Consider the following 19,387-nt stretch of genomic DNA (forward strand, 5'->3'; position numbering starts at 1 on the left):
GCTTTGCGAGTCCAACTGCCCCCCGTGCACCATCAATCAGCAACGGCTTAGACGCCTCTGTTATTAAAAGCATCCCCAGCCCGGAAAAACTGGCGCCATCCATCACGGATTTTTCCCAGGAGCTGCATTCGGTGAGCAGCGGTGAGACTCCAAGACACAAAAAGGTCCAGTCATATGTGTTCAAGGACTCTCAGACCTCTTTGGGTAGACATAAGACACTCCACACAGTCACTGGCGTTGGACCCGCTGCCTTTTACGCAACACCACATGAGCAAAGGGACTCTGATGCACAAGTTTACAGCAGGTTTTCTTCAAATGTTAAACGATTACAACAATCAAGAGGAAAAGACCTCACCAAGGAAGCGCAACATCGCTCTGATAATGCAAATCCACTATATCATGATGCTAACGAAGCCCGGTTTGGTGCTCGGACGGGTACTTTTACTAAAAATCAACACACCCCTCAAATCTCTGTACTTCCTGTTCCAGGGAAAGACGCCACCATGAAAGGTTTTGTCCCTATACCTCCTGCAGATGTCCAGGGTAACTATAGCACTGGCATGGAGAAATTTGCAGTAAGTAGCTTCATTAATACAACCAAAAGAGGATCAATGCATGCTTACAAACCTGCACAATCCATAAAAAGTATCTATGGCTTCAGAGGATTAGAAAATCCAACATGGAGAGCTGCGAAGGAGCCTATTCTCTCCTCCAGGGGCTCTAGTGGAAGGGCTCACTCTCCACAATACAGCTCCGACAAAGTAAAGGACTACAAAATTTCAAATGTATACCCTTCTTTGTTGCCAAAGTATAGCTTTGGCAAGAGAGGAGCATCCACGACACCAGCAAAACTTCCCCCAAGGACGCCCACAGATTATTCCTCACCTTCTCCTCGTACTTTAGATATCGTCCAAACTAAAACATCTCCAAGGTCGTTCACGTCAGGATTTAAGGAAGCCCGGCCCCTGCTAACCGAAAGGGATGCCAGAATGGACAGAAACCCACATGGCAGACAATTCAGAAACTACAGAAGAATATATGATCTCAAAGGATTTGGCACTCAACCACTCGAGGGAGCCAAAGCTTTAGTTGGTGAGCCAGACAAATCTGCCAGAGCCCATCAGGATTTTGAAGGTTTTAAACGTAGAAGCTCACAGATCTGGCAACCGGAAAGCAGGCGTGTATCCACAACTAGACGAAATGAGCTAAGCACTAAACCGCTTTTAAAGACGGCAGGTAACACTCCATTGGCCACCAGTTTCACACCAGACAAGTACAAAAGAAGACGCAAAATCTACACGTTCAAAGGATTTCAGCCCGTTCAAAACCAAATTGTAAATGCAAGCAAACAAAATCCAGCATCGCCGGGGCCCAGAATCTCCTCCGCTTATCTCAGAACTGAATCCAGACCCAAATCTGAGCCAAGAACAACTAACAAAGCCAAACCTGTTGCAGCAAGGGAGAGCCTGCTCAACGCTTTCACCAGCAGCACCGTGAGAGGCAAACGTGTCAGAGGTAATAGTAAAAAGCTCAACAATACTCTCACCAATGACCCTGGAAACACAGCCATAGTGAGGATGCCTCAGCGGGCCGCCATGATCGTGGCTGTCACATACACTGACGTTCTTGGAAGTGCCTCATTCAGCGGTGTCGCAGCTACAACCCAGACACCAACCACGCAGGCTGATAAGGATTCTTTTCCAAGCACAGCAGCGACAACCGAGCAAAAAGAAGTGGCAGGCTATTGGACCTTAAACTCTGAGGATGGGCCAAGTAGAGACAACGCAAGCAGAACTCCCGACCATGCTGAAGATGAGGTCGAAGATGTCAGTAGCGTTGAGGATAACAGCCTGGGTGTTAGAACCGAAGACATAAAAGCATCTGATTTCTTTATGGATATTGAAGGAAGCGGACGTGGGGGTTTTAATACGTCTGATGTTTTGTCAGCTGATGCCGCAAAGAGTCAGGGGCGTAGCGAGGATTCGTCAGAACTAGATTATCTACGAATATCAACTTTGAGTCAATGAAATGTTCCCATACTGAGAAATGAGAGAAAACAGTTTATGTGATAGGATAATCAATCATAATAAAAGTTGCAAAAAGAGTGCGTGTGATTTTGTTTTCGGGTAAACGATGGTTTTGTTTGAATTCTTAAGCAAAATGTCTGAATAATTGGATGTTTCTTTATGAATCAGAGTCAGAAAAGCGTGTTTGGTAATAAATCTGATAATTTTCCAGTTGGGTCTCAAAAACATTAATAAATAGTTGTTAGTCTTGGTTGTAATTTCTTTACAGGAATGGTTGAACCTAAATAGATTTCTATGAGTTCAATATTTTGGGACTGAACAAGTACACTAATGTAGGCTATTATCTATAGTTATTAAAACTCAATTAGTCGATTATTCGATCAAGAGACAATTAAGTGGCAACTATGGCAAATAGTGCTGCTTTCTGAAAATTTGTATTTATCCTAGATGATAGTCAACTCTATCTTAGAGTTTTGGTTGTTGGACGATACAAGACATCAAAGGAACCCTAGACTTAAAATGATTTGGCTTTTGAAATACTTTACAGTGATGGTGTCAGATTGGTTTCCCCATTGTTTCATTTATTGTGGTCAGAAAAATCTGAAATGAAGCATCCAACAAATGGGAATGGCCTGTATATGTACTGTAAAGCATGACTGGTAACAGCACTTCCTCCAACTCTGACCGCAAGTCTTCTCTCCTGGGAGAAACTTTGTGATGCGTGGAAAAATCGATAGAGGTCGAAACGTGAATTTCTCTGAGCGTAACTTTTGCCTCGTTTGGGAAACAATCTGCATAATGTAATGTCAAGTATGAAGGAGAGGAAAGCGGAAGAAGGTCATACTTGAGGCTTTTTATAAATTGATTGTATTCCCATTCCTTGTGTCCTCATTCCCATGCAGGCAGTGGGTTATTCATTGTGCTGACACAGATTTTCCACCTCCTCTTTGGAGCTTACAAGGAGGGTTTTTTTTCGGCATGCTGGTCTCTGGGTTAACACGCTATGAGATGGAAAAACCTGATCTTCCCCTTTTGTTTGAAGGTCTTTTGGTGACTTTGCCAAGGCATTTGTAAAGGATACAAGGAGACACTGAAGAAAGCAAGAAAGCATGCGGTTTGTTCCTGATTCAAGCCATAAAAGGGATATTTTTGTTATAGTTTCAATCACGAGAATGTCTTTGATTTAATCTTGCTCTACTCTTATCCATATTGTCTGCAGCATCCGATCTGGCTATGAATTAAACCTGCCCCGTCTGCATTTACAGCAAGAGCACATGCTCCACTAGATGGCGTCACTCATCCATTTTGTTATCCCGTGTGTGAGCGCTGGATGTCGAAGTCCTCATGCTGGGGTGTCCCTTGTGGGCTACTACATAACTTTGAAGCCCAAAGAGTTAAAGAGGATCAGATAAAATTGCAGAATTAATGTTATGGATTTTTTTGGGTCTTATAATCAAGAGTCAAATTGATGTTTTCAAAGTGTTCTTGTCTCAAGGGCACTGGGTCCACGCTAAACCCGCGTCACAGCTCCTAACAGGTCCATTCACACCACCTGACCCTTCACCTTTTCCCAGTCAGCCAACACCACCTAAATACCAGTTCCCTGCTTGTCCTCAGTCCCCCGAGCTCAAAGGGGCCCCAAAGAGAGGAGAGGGTGGGAGGTTTTGAGTCTGTCAGTCAAACTTAAACACATTGTACATTGGATTAACACCCCCCTCCCTCCTACCACCACCACCACCACCACCACCACCATACCAATACCCGTGGAAAGTGGGGCCATCTACTTTCCCATAGAGCTGAGAGGTATTAAGGCGATATGAGGTTTCCACGTGGTGGCATGTCAAGGCGTTGGCCCGTCGGCTCCTTCAAAAAGTTCCCCTTCTTTCTGTGCTGCCTTTTGTGTAGCCGGGTTTTAGCGAGTCTCGTTCACACTCTCCCTTCCTCCCTGAGAGTGTGCATGTGTGTGTGCTCGCCTATAATATTCGCCGTGTGTGTGTGCGTGTTTATCACAGACAGTGTGGTGTTCTCTTGCAAAGCCGGCCCTCCCCCTCCCTCCTACTGTGAGGGGAATTCTGTACCATGTGTCTGCGGTTTTCAGGATGCTTTCAAGGAAAAAAAAAAAGGCACAGAGGCCTCACAGTCCCCCACCACCACCACCACCAACAACAACTCCTCCTCCTCCATCCTCTCCTTCTCGTTTTCCTTCACTCCAGTGGCACTTTTTAAGAGTTTGAAGCTCCCTTTTTCTCAGAAGCGTGACAGGGCTAATTTCGCATGCAGTCTGTTGTAGAGAGAAATCCAAAATCATTGCAAACATTCACTTATGAGGTGTGAGGGAGACAGAGCGAGAGAGAGCCAGTTGGCGGTGGGGAGAAAGGAAGGGGAGGGAGGGAAAGACAGAGAAAGGCTTTTTGTTTGGCTAAGTACACTATGTGAAAGAGGGGGCGGCTAGGGAAAAGAGAGCTGGAAATACATTAGAAAATGGTTGCAACGGCTGTGGTATTTGGCTCAGATTACCTCACAGGCCAACATAGCGGATGGACCCGACCATCAGATTCAACTTGGTTTGACCACGACTGTGTGTGTAAACTAACTTTATTGAGTCGGCAGTGATTAACTTCGCCCTAAAAGCGTATCCGTAAGGACTGCAGAGGGTGAAGAGAAAGAGGGAAAGTTGGATTAGCAGAGGCGGTTTGCAGTGTACTGAGTGTAATCCAGGGCTTTATTGGCTCTGTCAACATACAGTAGGTTTACCTAAGCTAAAGCACCTGTACTGCGTTGTTTATTATGGCAACTTGAAGGGGAAAAAATTGTGGAAAAAGAAAATCCGTCCCTCCACAATCACTGACCTCTGTTGTACTTCAATAAGTGTGAATGAGGGGAAGGAAGCGGAAGCTATTTCCGTGTCCTACATCCAGAGTTTCCTGTGGCCCACGCCAAAGAGGAAGTCATAAAGACGGGAAGACTTCCTGTATTGTTGCCAACATGAAGTACGGACTGTACATGCTCCGTGAGTCCAGGGACTGATGATGTCAACACCATAAAAATAGCACTCTCAGCCCAATCGAAGAGGCCAAGACACACCTAACCGCAGATTTATATCTCTCCTTTCTACCAGTTCTTTTCACAGGCTTGTTTTCACTGGAGTTAGCAGTGCTGTTAAAGGATCTCCCTTTTAAAATAAAACACACCATGACAACTCAAGTGTTATCTAAGTAATCTATATCATCTTAGCATGTTTTCACATTATCTAATGCAACTGTGTCTCATGCATGTACATAGTTATACAGTTGTACCAATTTAAAGTCTTACTCTGCAAGATTTTCATCTATTTAATTGTCTTTTAAGTTCCCCTCATGAAAGAGCGATTTCCTGTTGATCCAATACTGAAGTGGCAAAAACTGCAGTTTGCCCCGTGTCCACTAGGGGCAGGTTTCACAATAGAGCATTTCTCATCGACCCTCATGTTAAACAGGCCGTTTTCAGAGCATAATTAGACCTATTTAGGGCCTGATACAAAAAACATTCTAGCAACAGTCTAACAACAGCGCACTAAGTTTTGATTCACACTCGTCCATTTCGAAATGAACAGCATGCAGCTGCACAGCTTAACACAGTGAAAAAGTAACGTCAGCTAAGCTAACACTGCTTAGCTAGCTCACGTTAGACCCCTCTATCAAGGCTGCCATGGTCGCACAGAGTAAATTAACTCAATGTGGTGTTATTGTGAAATATAACCTAAACATAACCCAAGTTGCTCTAACTAGAGCAACCTAATGACCACAATGCAAACATCAAGTGGCTGAGTTAATCAGTGATGGAGGTAAATAATAACAAGCACTCTTCATGACGTAAAGGTTTGGGTTTGTGTGAATAATCAGGGGCGCGGCCTTATGAGTGACAGCTAGCCGCTGGCCCTCACTTCTCCTCAGAGGTAAACATTAGCCAGATGGACATATCTCCCTCCCTCAACGTCACATCAATGCCCTTTTTTTATTCAGAGGACATGAGGTGGAGTCAAAGTCTGACAAGATGGCGACTCCCATAGGAGAGTACGATTGGATCAAGTTGAGAGAGGCTACGTCCATTTTTTATACAGTCTATGGAAAGAACAGGCTCACCTGCAGTTACATCTTACTGCCAAAGAGGCCGCTAGAAAAGAGAAATCTCAATTCTTATGGAGTACAACTCTATCACTGTGCTGTTATTTTGACACATTGTGGGGACGGTGTTGCACATTTATTCTAACTCAAGAGGAGTGTTTATTAAAGACACCATTAATGATCCTCCTGGGAGCCAGCGGTAAGGTTCCGCCTCCCCTCCCCAAGTAGCCAAAAAGACCAGCAGCAGCCCAAACTCAGCACGCCAGAAGAAATAAGTCAGACTGAGACTAGGGACGCCCCCCAGAATTGTTCCAAATAAACTGGCCCAATTCCGAACAATGCCGTCACCGGGTCACCACCCCAATTATTTTCATCCAGTCCCTGACATTCCTTACAAAAATGAATACACTGAAATAAAAATGTGTGACATGATGCATCAGGATCATGCGTATGCTCTTAAAGTGGATGTCAGCAGGTCAACAAGTACTTTATGCTGCATATATGTATGTATAAGTATTCCTGTGTCCACACTGCAGTAAACAAGCGAGGTCGTAGAGTCCATTCCTGCCGCTGTGTGCCAGTCGGTGTGTTTACAAAGACACGAGCTGATGATACACAGACACAACAGGTCCACCTGTTGGCCTCCATCCAGCACACCTCTCTGCGACTGAACTCTGTGTCCTCTTGTCTTGGCGTCCATCCAGGATCCCTTCTCCTCCTCCTTTTCACTCTCTCATCTTTACCAGAGATGTTGCCAACACAGCCGAGGCGATCTTTGTCGCTGCCCGTCACCACGACAACCGGATTGGAGCTGTGCCCATTCACCCGCCTCTGCGCCTCCAAAAGCGCCGTTGACTGTCTGTCTGTCTGTATCACCAGGGAAAATTCAGTTTATCTGACTTATCATGTCAACCAGAGAATCAAAGCTCAACTGTAACTGTGGTGAATTCAGAGTTTTCCATTGCCTAAGGGTCAATCAGTTCATGATCAGTTTATTCATTCAGAAAAAAACCCTGACTTTCTTGACAATCATGTGAAACCTTCTAGCTAATGAATGTAAAAGTCAGATACTGGTTCTTGGAAAAGGCAAATGTCTAGAAAAGAAGGGCTCGAAATCCCCTCAGGGACTCATCATGTTGATGGTAAGTGAGTTTAAAGAGTGTAGGTTTCAGTAACCCTTCTGGTGTGGGGGTTTCTTCTCTCATACAGGTGCTACCTGTACTACTTTTTATGTTGTCCGCACTAACCTTATTCCCACTGAATAGGGGATGTGAGAGGATCTGCAGGTGCAGGCCTGATCTGTGTGTGTGTGTGTGTGTCTTCTCATTTCTATTAATTCCTACGGTGCCTCTGTCAGGGTTGAGTTACTTGGCTGTCTGTGGGCGAGGATGATACAAGATCCCATACATGTTAACAAGAAGGAGAGAAAGAAACCGCTAAAAAAGGTTATTTAATTAAAGCGAGTGCTGAGTGAGAAGGGTGGCGTCGAATAAGACAGAGAGGGAGCTCAACGCCATGTTGGTCAAATTACCAGTGGGACGGGTGATTAACTCCTCTGGCAACCTGCCATCTTTTGAGTGCAAATGATCTTATCAATGGGAGTGGTGAATGGGTCTAACGCAGCTAAAGAGAATAACAATCAGGCTGTTTTCTTTTCCACATGGCAGTGTGACATCTGCTGTGGTCGCAAGCTTCTACGAGCGTCTGTGTGAGTCGGAGACAGCGAATGACTGAGGGCCATGTGGCCTTTCATGCAGATGTTCACACTCGCCTCAAGGCCGTAAATTGTAGCATCTTCCGCTCTTCTTTACCCCCCTTAAATCAGCAGAACTGTTGTTTTCCTCTTAGAACCTGCCACTTTAGCAATCATCCCCATTTCACCACTCAAAAGGGAATTTAGCAGAAAAAAAGAAACCACAAGTCCTTTTGTTGTTTGACTTTTTTTTCTTTTAGTCGAGATTTTTTTTTCTCTAAAGCAACAGAAGTAAAACTGTCTACATCAAAATCTCACAATATTCCCATTCAGTACCATCCCTCGGAGGAAGAGATTAAAACAATTTAGGACAACAGCAGCAGCAGCAGCAGCAGCAGCACTTTCCTGCACATTTTACGAACGTCTCGTTACCAACGCAATGAACGAAACCGTACAGCCCGCTTAAACTCTTGAACCCCGTTCGTCTGAGCTCTCTCCATTAGGAACTTTTAGTCGTGATATGTGGCTGTGACCATCAAGCACTTCAGAGGGAAACGTTTCCAGACTGTGGAAGTTTGACAAAATAAAAACAAACAAACGTTCATTTAAAAGTTCATGAGATGCTCAGAGCTCAAACGAGGCTCTAAATGGCAGGGTGATAATGTCCGCTCAGGATTGAAAGCCTGTTTGGGCGCTCTCTTTCTTAACTACAAGTACCGCCTGGATTGCTGCAACAGCCTCTGCTAATCTATTGATCAACCCCAGACTGTACAGACATCAGCTGCTAGGCCTTGAACCAGGACCAAGAGACGTAATCACATCACTCCTGTTTGCTTTTCCCAGTATGTTTTAGAACAGATTTTAAGATTTGACGGATTATTTCAAAGCTCTTAATGGCCTCTCTCCCTGCTTTATCACTTATCTCTTACTGTACGTGCCGGGACGTACTTTGAGATCCTCTGGTCTTTAGTCTGTTCCAGCCTCATGGGAAGGCGTATAAATAGTACATTTTGCGTGTCATGTTGACGCATTTTAGGCTTTTGACGTGTCATTTAATGACGTGTTCTCATCCCCAGCTTTAAAAAACGTAGTTGACGTTGTGAATTAAAAAAAAACTACTTGGTTAGGTTTAGGAAAAGATCATGGTTTGGGTTCAAATAAGTAAGTTTGTTGCGTAAATTCAGTTGCGTACTTAAGTTAAGTAGTCAACGTAAGCAAGTCAAAGTTGGCTTTTGGTTTCACACAGGCAGAAAGCGCTGTAAGGAAGGCAACTGTTTGGGGCCCCAGGCTAGTAGGGGGCCCCCCGAGGGCTGACAAACTTTATACTACAGTGGTGACGGCGCACAAAGTTTGCAATGACAGTAGGAGACCTGACTTACCTAAGAGGGCCCCACTATGTTTGTTTTCTTTACTAACGTTGCAGGTCACGTGCATGATTCACAGGGTCGGGGAGTAACAGATTACATGTAACGGTGTTATGTATTTAAAATACAAAATACGAGTTACTGTATTCTTTTATAGTTACAATTTAAATTGGTGCATTCAGAATGCAGTTACTTTCTTAAAAAAGATTACTATAAGATTAATTTGCTGCACCACGCAGGTTGCACTGTGCGGATTACATTTCATTTTAGGACATGTAATCAGTTCTCCGTAGGGGAATACATTTTAAAAGTAACCCTCCCAACACTGATGATTCAGTTTAAACAAATCTATAATAGTCAATGTGTTTACATGCACAAATGGTCTTTGCCTGGTTTAGGGAATAATCCGATTATTTAAAGAAGTTGAATGGGAAAATGACGGAGTAACTCAACCTACGGTAAAGTAGGTGGCGCTCCGCCAACATATAGCTGGAAGGAATGCGTTTTTTTCTTCTTTGTCAGAATCACAACAACTTGGAAAGCAGGGGGGAGACGATATTTTGAAAGAATTACGACAGAAGTGGGTCTTCTTGGTAGTGATGTTACTTGCCATGACAGAGTCCTCCCTCAGTTTAAAGGTAACACTCTATTGTTAATGTTTTTTCATGTTATTTTGGCGCCATTGCCCCTGATCTAATTCCGGGTCAATGTCACTGCCGCAGAGTGGGGAGGGACAGTTATAACCAAAAAGATGCAAACCCGATCATAATCCGGGAACGCTGTTTACATGCACGAATAGTGGGGGTACTGAAGGAGTTATCTGGGTCTGTTAACCCGGGTATGAAAACTCACATTATACTCGGTGTACAGTGTTAACATGGCGTTTGAGAAATATAAATATTGACCTGAATATAATCGTGGGTGAAAGTCCTGTTTGTTTGACTACGGACTTTGTGGTCTTTGTACTACTTCACGACAGTCAGTGTAGACTAAATGGTGTGAAGTGACATAGGAAAAGCAAAAAATGTGTAGTCATGACACATGAAATGACAAAAACACCAGTTGGTGATAAGAGGCTCTGGAACTATCTGGTCTGCTGAGTCAGTGATGTGCTTTAAGTCCTTTCTTAAAACATACTTTTATCAGGGAGCTTTTTTTCATGATTTTATTTCTTGAGTTTGAATTCCCTTGAACGGTCTTTTATGTCTTTTCTTCTCCTATCCATACCTTTTCCTACACCGTATTGTTTTTTATACATCAAATCGTTTTTTTTATGATTTTATGACGGCCGTTTTTAGTTTTGCTGCCTTTGCGAGCACTTGGTAACACGGAAAAGTGCTCTATAAATAATGAATATTATTACTATTACCTTCAAGCATTTGGCTGAGAACTGCTGAGTTTCAATATGAGAACATCTCCAAAAGACATTAAACATTTCAACATCATGTATTTACCCACAAGTCTGCATGAAAGTCTTGCATTTATGCGCTGAATCTGGTTTGAAGTCTGATTGTTTTTACCCCACTTACGCATAAGTAACCACTATTAGAGGCAATCCCAACCACAGATCCCAATCTGCTCACAATAAAGCTGCATTGTTATGCTCGAGGCCCCGTGAGTGAGAAAGTTCACGACCTTTCCAAGACAGGCAGACAAACACATGAGTACAATTTGGAGCTACATAGATGCACAAGTACTTAGACATTTTGTTTTCCGTAGTGGCCTTTTCTTTCGCTTCATGCTTTTTTTTTTTTTTCCAATCCTCGGGTCAAAGTCGTAGACAGATTCAAGGTTAAAGCGTAGGCAAGTCCTCACAATGACCTTTATCTCCACATGTCACATAAGCAGACTGAGAGGCCAGATATGTCACAGTTCTTCCTCCCGCTGCAAAAGACAACAACGGGGGAACACAAAAGGTTACATTTTTAAAAACAAAGCAATATGTCCAGACATGAGAGCTGAAGGTTGCTTCTTGAGGTGCTGTTGGAGCTTAGTGTTTTTGTTGTTGTTGTTGTTGTTGTTGACACGGACGGCCCTGCGATATTTAAGTCCTCCATTACCGGCAAAGAGAAACAGTCCAGAACTCCTCCGATTAGGGCCATGGCTGTCGGTCAAGTCATCTGATAGATCATTATCACATCAAACAAACATAAACAACTTATTTCTTGTTATTTCTTAGAACTGTACAGCCAAAAGAGACAAAAATAAATGTTCTGCTAGGACAGCCCTATTAGTGCTAGCTGCTAAGACGGGGCAGAGAGACAGATAAAAAGGACAGACAGGCACTTAAGTGCTGATGCATAGCGGAGATTAAAGTAAGAGCTAAAGCAAAAGACGTAAAGGAGGGCGAGAGGGAGATAGAAACAGAGATTTAAAGAAGAATTCAGGGTCAATTCAACCTGTTTAAAAAGTGTAAAATCTTAAAATGTTTTGTACCTTAATGTATAAAATAACTGAGAACAAATCAGCTTCATTTATTATTTCATACTGACAGAATTGAAATAAGAACTGATCCCCTTTCCGGTGCTAAAAGCAGTGTGCTGACTGCTACAAAGCTAGCATTAGCATGGCTATTGATAGGATCTCTATCCTCAGCTCTACGTAACTAATGTTGTTGAGCATCCTGAGACAAAGTGGATTAAATGAGACACAAGTGTCTGGAGCTAATAGCACTAATGGGATTGCTTGGCTCTGTATCAGGGGTCTTAACCCTGAGCTGAATTTACGTCCTGGCACAACGCTAATATGCTAATCTGACCTAGCTGGCTTTCGCTAACTAGCAAACTACTGTATCCCCTGCTACAAGTGCCCTTTGTTTCAAGCTTGTGTTTAATACTTTAGGTGTATGGCTTTGTTAGAAAGTTAACAGAAAGAAAGAAAAAAAGACAGAACAAAAGCAGCGCAAACTATAATGCTAAAGCTGAATGCTAACACCGGCTAATATTTCTCACAGTAGACAGGAAGGATAGCAAATTGGCTAGTACCATTATCATTATTTATGTTAGCAGAAATGCTGCATTCATGTCATATCCGATTTATCGTGATTTCCAGTTTCCGACTTGTAAATACTGTTCATGTCAATGTCCAAGCTCAGTGACACAGAAGTTAGTTTAATGGGTATAGCGTTATATTGACCACGCTCAGTATTTTAGCAAGTTGTGAACACCAGAATATGACATAAACGCAGCAAAAGCTTACACCAGTGCTAACCCCCGACCCCGCCCTTTTTTGTAGCTATCTTTATCTACCTTCTGCTGCATTTTTCTTTGTAACTACATCAAATAAGCACAAAAACTCCCCAAAACCCCAAACTTCAGTTAGCCAAGGCTAAGTTGAAGTTCTTTGTAAAATGGCTACAATCTGAAAATTAGGCACTTTTTGAGCAGATATATAATTCTATTCATTACACTAAATAGCCACCATCATACTCTTAATGATTAGAATTTTTCTTTTGAAAAAAAACAACAGAAAAATCAAACACCAATCTCCATTTTTTTGTACCTTCTCTGATTGGATTTCACTAGAGAAATGAGAGCAGCGAGTATCTTTTCAAGAACGTCATTTGGCACACATCCCCGTTGGTTTTTCACAACCAACAAGATGAAAGCAAAGAAAAAAAAAGAATAAAGTTTTCCATCAGTCTGTCAAAGTGCTTCAGGGGGGCGTGTCCGATCCGTCTGCTCTCTCGATGTGATTGGCTGTCACAAAAGGATCAGGCGGAGCTTTGATGCTCTCTGAGTGGCACCAGATTGTTTCCCAAAGGACGACGCACTGACATCAGCACTCTGAAAGAAGAGAAAAAGAGACACACAAAAATAGTTTTGGTTAGATGCAGAATAAACAATAACCCAGATATGAAGAGGAAATAAATATTATGACATGTATATACAGCGTCTCTTCCTTATCAGGTTAATTATAATATCTAATGTGAGTTATCTGTGTCTGCTTATCGGCTGGAGAACAAGGTGACCCTAAAACGCACAACGGAAATAAACAATAAAGCCAAATAAGCTGGAAAAAGATTCACAGATTCAGACAGGAAGGGAGCGATAAAGGGAACGTTGAGAAGGAGAAAGTGAGGACACCTACTGCTGCAGGCGCAGAGTCAAGTGTGGGTGTGTGTGTGTGTGAAAGCACAAGAGGAAAACAGAAATCATGTCAGGTTTTTCTGGCAATTTCAGCTCTTCTCATCCCACGTGAGCACACAGGTGTGTATTGCCAGGAAAATATCACTACTGTAATGATTTGAAAAAGGGTTGAATGCCACCGGGAGTGTCTCCTGGCCTTGTTTGCAGAGTTGATAGGATTAGCAGGAATGCAGACTTAATGACAATTCTGCTCCAGAGTGGAGAGAGCAGACGGATCACGTGGCGTCAGGCGGCCATCTGCTCGTTTACGGCGCTTATGAGCTGTGCCAGAGAATCCTGGTGAATTCTTTGGTGATGGAGCCGATTCAGACACGTCCACTGATTTTATTTAAGGGGTCAGCATGACTTAAATGACGTCTGAAATCACCCCCCCCCCCCCCCCCCCCCCCCAATGCCAATTTGGGGGTCTGCATCAGCAATTTAACCCAGCCCTCAATAGCCCCCATCAACTTCCCTAATTTGGGCAAAGGTAGTTCACAATCGTGAGTAAACACTGTGAAATCTTTGGTCATCAATTCAAAATAATGGCCTTAGATCATATTGGAGGGCAACTGAGAAATCCTCACAACAAGTTTTGAGTTTTGCCTTCTCTCACCCAGTCTGATTATTAAGGGATAATGTAGAGCGAGCTGTTCATTAGTGCACATTGAACGTTCAGTTTGAAATTATGACCAGCTGCTCTCCATTAATATTCTGCTGTTTACACAAAATATTTATTCAAAGACGATTTTATCGATATTATCAGAGCTTCGTCCGTTATTCAGAAATAAGGGACTGTAGAATGTCGTAATTGACCAATCAGAATCAAGTATCCAACAAAGCCGTGTTATAACTTCTGATGTTTACCCATTCGAACCCTGTGCGCTTTTTCCATGCATGACCGTAAACATGCCAAGGAGGAATGACGTCGTTCCCCAAGCGCCTAAGAAAGACGATGCCGCTGTGATTGGACAGACGTGCAGGCTGCGATGCCTTTGCCGCACAGAGTCACGGCAACAATTTATGACTCCATGTCGCTACGTCCTGACCGACCAATCGGAATACGGAATGAAATTGTGCAGAAATCACCGGCTGACCCGACACTGTGCAAAGTCCCACATGCCTCAAAACTGATATCGCAGCCCTAACAGTGCGACTCCCATTTTTATTAGAGACACTTGACCCAGTGTGACATGCAATCAACCTGCAAGATAGCGGTTATCACGCGGTTTGTACGGCTCTTGAAACCAATGATAACATTCTGGTTATGGCATTGTTGAGTACAGTATAACTGCTTTGTCACACCTATAACGGTCTCGTCATGTATGTTACAATGTTTTTAAGAGAGAACAAGTAGGACCATGACCACGACTGTAAAGATTAGCTGATGCCCTTTTAACTGCGTTACTTTCTGTCAGATGCGATGACTCACACCAAAGAAACTCAGGCTGCCATCAGCCAAAACAACTAATGCACAAAGCTAGTGAAGAGAACAGGCTTAGAGATAGAGAGAGTTCCTCTTTTTCTTAAAATTTCCCAGCAGCGCTCCACTCTCTAATTGCATGAGGGTACTCTATATTTATGCCCCTCCCTCTCTCTCTCTTTCCCTCTCTTCAGTTAGTCCTTTTTTTTCCTGGTGCAGTGAGCTATATTTAGCCACCCCTTCAACACAGACGGTGCACGCCAGCCGGGCCAAGCCGTGACGGCCTAAAAGCAGAGCGGAGCGGACAGGCTCCCTGATTCAGTCGGCCCCGGCTCGAAAAAAAACAACAAAAAAACAGCGACACATACAATCAAGCGGGCCAACCAGGGGGAACGGAGGAGACAGGCTGAATACGCACTGGTGCCCTGCCATGGACACACACATGAAACCACACACACACAAAAGGGACACAGAGGAAGATACTATAATTATGCGGATGACATTCACTTAATGATGACCTTTCCCCAAACACAGACATGTGAAATTATACAGGGAAGCAACTTCTCCAATGCCTCGTCCTAATGCACATGCAGCCTCTTGTGCAGCTACATGAAGGAAACGTTTCCACTCTAATCAAGTATTGCCTTCTCTTTTTCCACTGCTTCCCCCTTCACCCGTCTGGCCCTCTCTTGGTGGTTTGTCTATCGATCCCCTTCATTTCCTTTGCATCGTTTCTCCATCTGCGGGCTAAATCGATGTAATAATGACCGCGGCGAGGATCGTGTGAGTGTATGTGTGCTTCTCTTCCTCCCCCTTTTGTCTGCCAGACTGTTTAAATCAAGAAGTTAGACAAGACTATCTGCCTCCGCAGTCCGTGTCTAGCCAATAACTGTTCTCTAACCGCCTGTGTGTGTGTGTGTGTGTGTGTGTGTGTGTGTGTGTGTGTGTGTGTGTGTGTGTGTGTGTGTGTGTGTGTGTGTGTGTGTGTGTGTGTGTGTGTGTGTGTGTGTGTGTGTGTGTGTGTGTGTGTAATTAGGGGAGTCTGGGTCTATGTGATGTCTCAATCATGAGCAGTCTAAAATTGAAAGCCATCCCTTTTTCTCTGGTCGTAAATCGAGTCTGTTATTTTCGTGCCACCCCGACTCCCGCAAGACGTGGAGCTGGTCTAAGCAAACACGATGTGAGTCACTGAGTTCGCCAGCCACTTTAAGTTGAATCATATTTCATTTGAAAGGAGAGACCTACAGAAATTATAAGACACCCATTGTACGGTTACATTAAACCGGCAGAAAGCCAAAACAGCAGGGGAACATGGAGAAAAGACTAACGACTGGAAATCCCCATGGTGTTTATCGCTATATCTTATCTATTACAATCATCTCATAAGCCCCAGGGGGAGAAAAAGTGCTACTCTACTACAGATGCATCAATCTGTGCCATTGCATTCGGGAAAAAGATTTCTCTTCAACCTGCAGAGACGTCTTTGTGCAAGAAACCAAATTGCTTCCAGCTGACCTCTGACCTACAAGGAACTTTCTCCCGGAAATAATTAAGGAATTACATCTCACACAATCTGCTTTTCCAAAATGGCAGCAATTTCTTTCTACTTGTTATTCGTTATTATACCCGATTCCATAAAAGCATGTTGAGATTAGAGGTATGGCAGCTCAGTGTGAGACCGGGGATCAAGCTGCAGCAGGACAGCTCCTGTGTCACCTCATTTCAATTTCTTCCAAAGTCTCCGGAAAGTCTGTCAGTCCTGGAGATATAACGTTTGCATAACGTTTGATTCTGCATGTACGATCTCGTCATGAATCTGGCACCTATGTGGGTGACGAATACAGTGATACTCTATACCCCCAAAATCTAAGAATCAGACACTCGCCACCTGTGAGCTTCAAAAGTGGTTGTAAAGAGTTTCAGCGATTGAGTTTCATGGTTAAAAAGGATCAGAACATCCGTAGTTACTTGTAAAACAACCTGTGCTGCCACATACATACCAAGGAATACTTCCATTACAATCCTCATGCAGGGCACCGTAGAGTAGTGGTTCCCAATCTTTACTTATCATTGAGGAAACTGACCATCTCTGACACATCAATGTATAACAATAACACAGAAATATTGACCCAAATAGTGAAAGCGATAACTGCAGGAAGTTGTGTTAAAGAAGCAATATTGATTTTGAGCAGATTATACAATTCTGTTTTTGTTTTTTTTGTAAATTGATTTTATTTTTTAACAATCCTACATACTTAATAGACTTTATAGTTGTTTTAATGCAGGAACAAGGCTCTGAGAATATAGAGTATGTTCAGGTCTTATCCTGTGAGTTTATATCAGTATATGAGTTTATATCTTAAATCATAATCCAAATTTTAAACAAAATGTAATTCCATTTTCCACACAGACATGAATGAAATGCTCAGATATAAACCAGTTGTCAATTTTTTTATTTTTTAAATCCACTCTAGTTTCTTGTTTTCTTCAGATTTTATAGACAAAATAATCTGCATTGAAATGATGCATGAATCCACAGCCTTGTCCACAAAAAAGGCAGCTACGACCTCTTTAAAGTCTACAGGGAATGGGTTGTGATACTCAGAGGACAGACGTTGGCTGGAGTGCAAGCTTTCACATTTTCTCCTTTTGACTGTCAAGGTCACCGACTCAGAGAGAGAATACATTCAACCGCAATTCCTCCGATGATATGACAGGTCTGAAGACAGTTGTAGAAATTATAAAAATGCAGGAAAACACACATTAAGAACGCAAAAAATATTCCTTGAATGTGTTTCCACTGTCTAATTCAACGTTCTTCTGGGACACAGGAAGCCCTTTCTCTGTGTCTGCAGAAACACCAGCAGCCGTTTATTTGGAATAAACACAAGAAGAGCTGGCCCGGGGTGAGCATCGATCACCGATGGGGCTGAAACGCATCAAAAGAAAGTCAAAGGAAGAAGGTGTTCCGGCGGTGCCCACAACACTTGACTGACAAGTGATTTCTGGAAAATGCAGGGAGAAGAACACAACCACTTCGATAATGTTGTCTTAAACAGACAATTAAGGCGGTAACAACAACTTAATACTGCCAAAGAATCGTCCGACAGGAAGCTTTTTTTTATTGTTTTAAAACGCCCCCTCCCTCCCCCCATTATGAGAACAGTGAACGCAGCACATTCTCCCTTTATGTCTCGCTGTAGCTGTTCCATACATTACTATGCAGTTGGCAGCGGAGAGCAGGTTGTGTGGCGTTTGAAAGACGAGTGCTGTGTGTGCTTATTGCACTTCCACTCACTCACTCACTCACACTCACACACACAAACACACTCTCTCTCACAAACACACACACACACACACACACACACACACACACACACACACACACACACACACACACACACACTCTCTGTCCTGCCTTTAACACTGCTGCTGTCAATCACGCTTGCTGCAGATACATACCAACCTAATATCCAGGTGTGCCTGCATGCTCATAATGTAAATGGCGGTACGACGACGTGTGCAGAGGTGTACAGTTGCAAAGGTTGCATGAAGAATGAGTGAGAAAAGGACAAAAGCGTGTCATCTAAAAAGCTTTGACTCATTAAATGTTGTCATTTCTGTCAGGTTTTTTTTACATTATTATATAATAACAGAAGTGTGTGTGTGGGGGGGGGGGCAAAAGGGGGGGGGGGGGGGGCAAAAGGCTGCAGGATAGCTTCATGATGCAGCAACATACAGAGAGACTGAGTGGGTGTGTTGTGGCTCACAGAGGAGCTGGAATGTGTGGGGACAGGAAGAGACAGACAGACACAGCGCAGCAGTGCTGAGTGGGGGAAAAGGGGAGGGAAAAAGCACATTCACCGCCCACGTGCAGCTTCACATCAGAGTATTTTTACATTCAGTATAGTGTTCGTTATCCCGTCGGATCGGTGGGTAAAGCACCTTAGCCTTTTCCATACTTGCCCGTCAACAGGTTGTAAACGGCAGAAGACTTTTGTAATTGATAGAATTATAAATAGAAACTGGGAACGCTACCCTGAAAATGTTCCCAATCATGTAGTGGGTGGAACATTTGACCCTTCGTGCTGTCTGCAGGTATGACTACAACCGTTTTTTTCCATCCATCCATCTTCAACCGCTTGTCCCTATCGGGTCACAGGGGGCTGGAGCCAATCCCAGCTGACATTGGATGTGAGGCGGGGTACACCTTGGACAGGACGTCGGTCTATCACAAGACACATAGAGACAAACAGAGACAGACAACCATTCACACCTACGGGCAATTTAGAGTCATCCATTAACCTTGCATGCATGTCTTTGGACTGTGGGAGGAGGCCGGAGAACCTGGAGAAAACCCACGCAGACACGGGGAGAACATGCAAACTCCACACAGTGAGGCGACAGTGCCAACCACCACCCCACCATTCCGCCCCAACCTAATTATAAGGCCTGAAATTGTTTTATATCCCTGTAAATAAAATGTCTTAAGAGACTTCGGACAGGCTTCTTTTTTTCAAGATCAATTACTCAAAATATAAATCTTCAAATTCATTAATAATGAAAATAACTTTAATAACTACTTTTCACTTCTCTGCATTTCCCTACAGTGACCCTGAAATAGAAACTGTATCACCTGCAAACATTAAC

The 19,387-nt window shown here is 43.4% G+C and overlaps 1 protein-coding gene across 1 annotated transcript in view; it reads right to left on the minus strand.

Moving 5' to 3' along the window:
• Positions 1-8,063: 8,063 nt before the first annotated feature.
• The window catches only part of LOC310963921 (insulin receptor substrate 1-B), a 49,844-nt gene continuing 38,520 nt past the window's right edge, over positions 8,064-19,387 (minus strand). The window contains exon 4 of the mRNA XM_083936878.1: positions 8,064-12,972. Within this exon, the coding sequence (XP_083793004.1) occupies positions 12,965-12,972 (8 nt within the window). The 3' untranslated portion in view covers positions 8,064-12,964. The remainder of the gene's footprint in view (positions 12,973-19,387) is intronic.

The sequence above is a fragment of the Echiichthys vipera genome (assembly GCF_963691815.1).
Source record: "Echiichthys vipera genome assembly, chromosome: 22".
NCBI lineage: Eukaryota > Metazoa > Chordata > Actinopteri > Perciformes > Trachinidae > Echiichthys > Echiichthys vipera.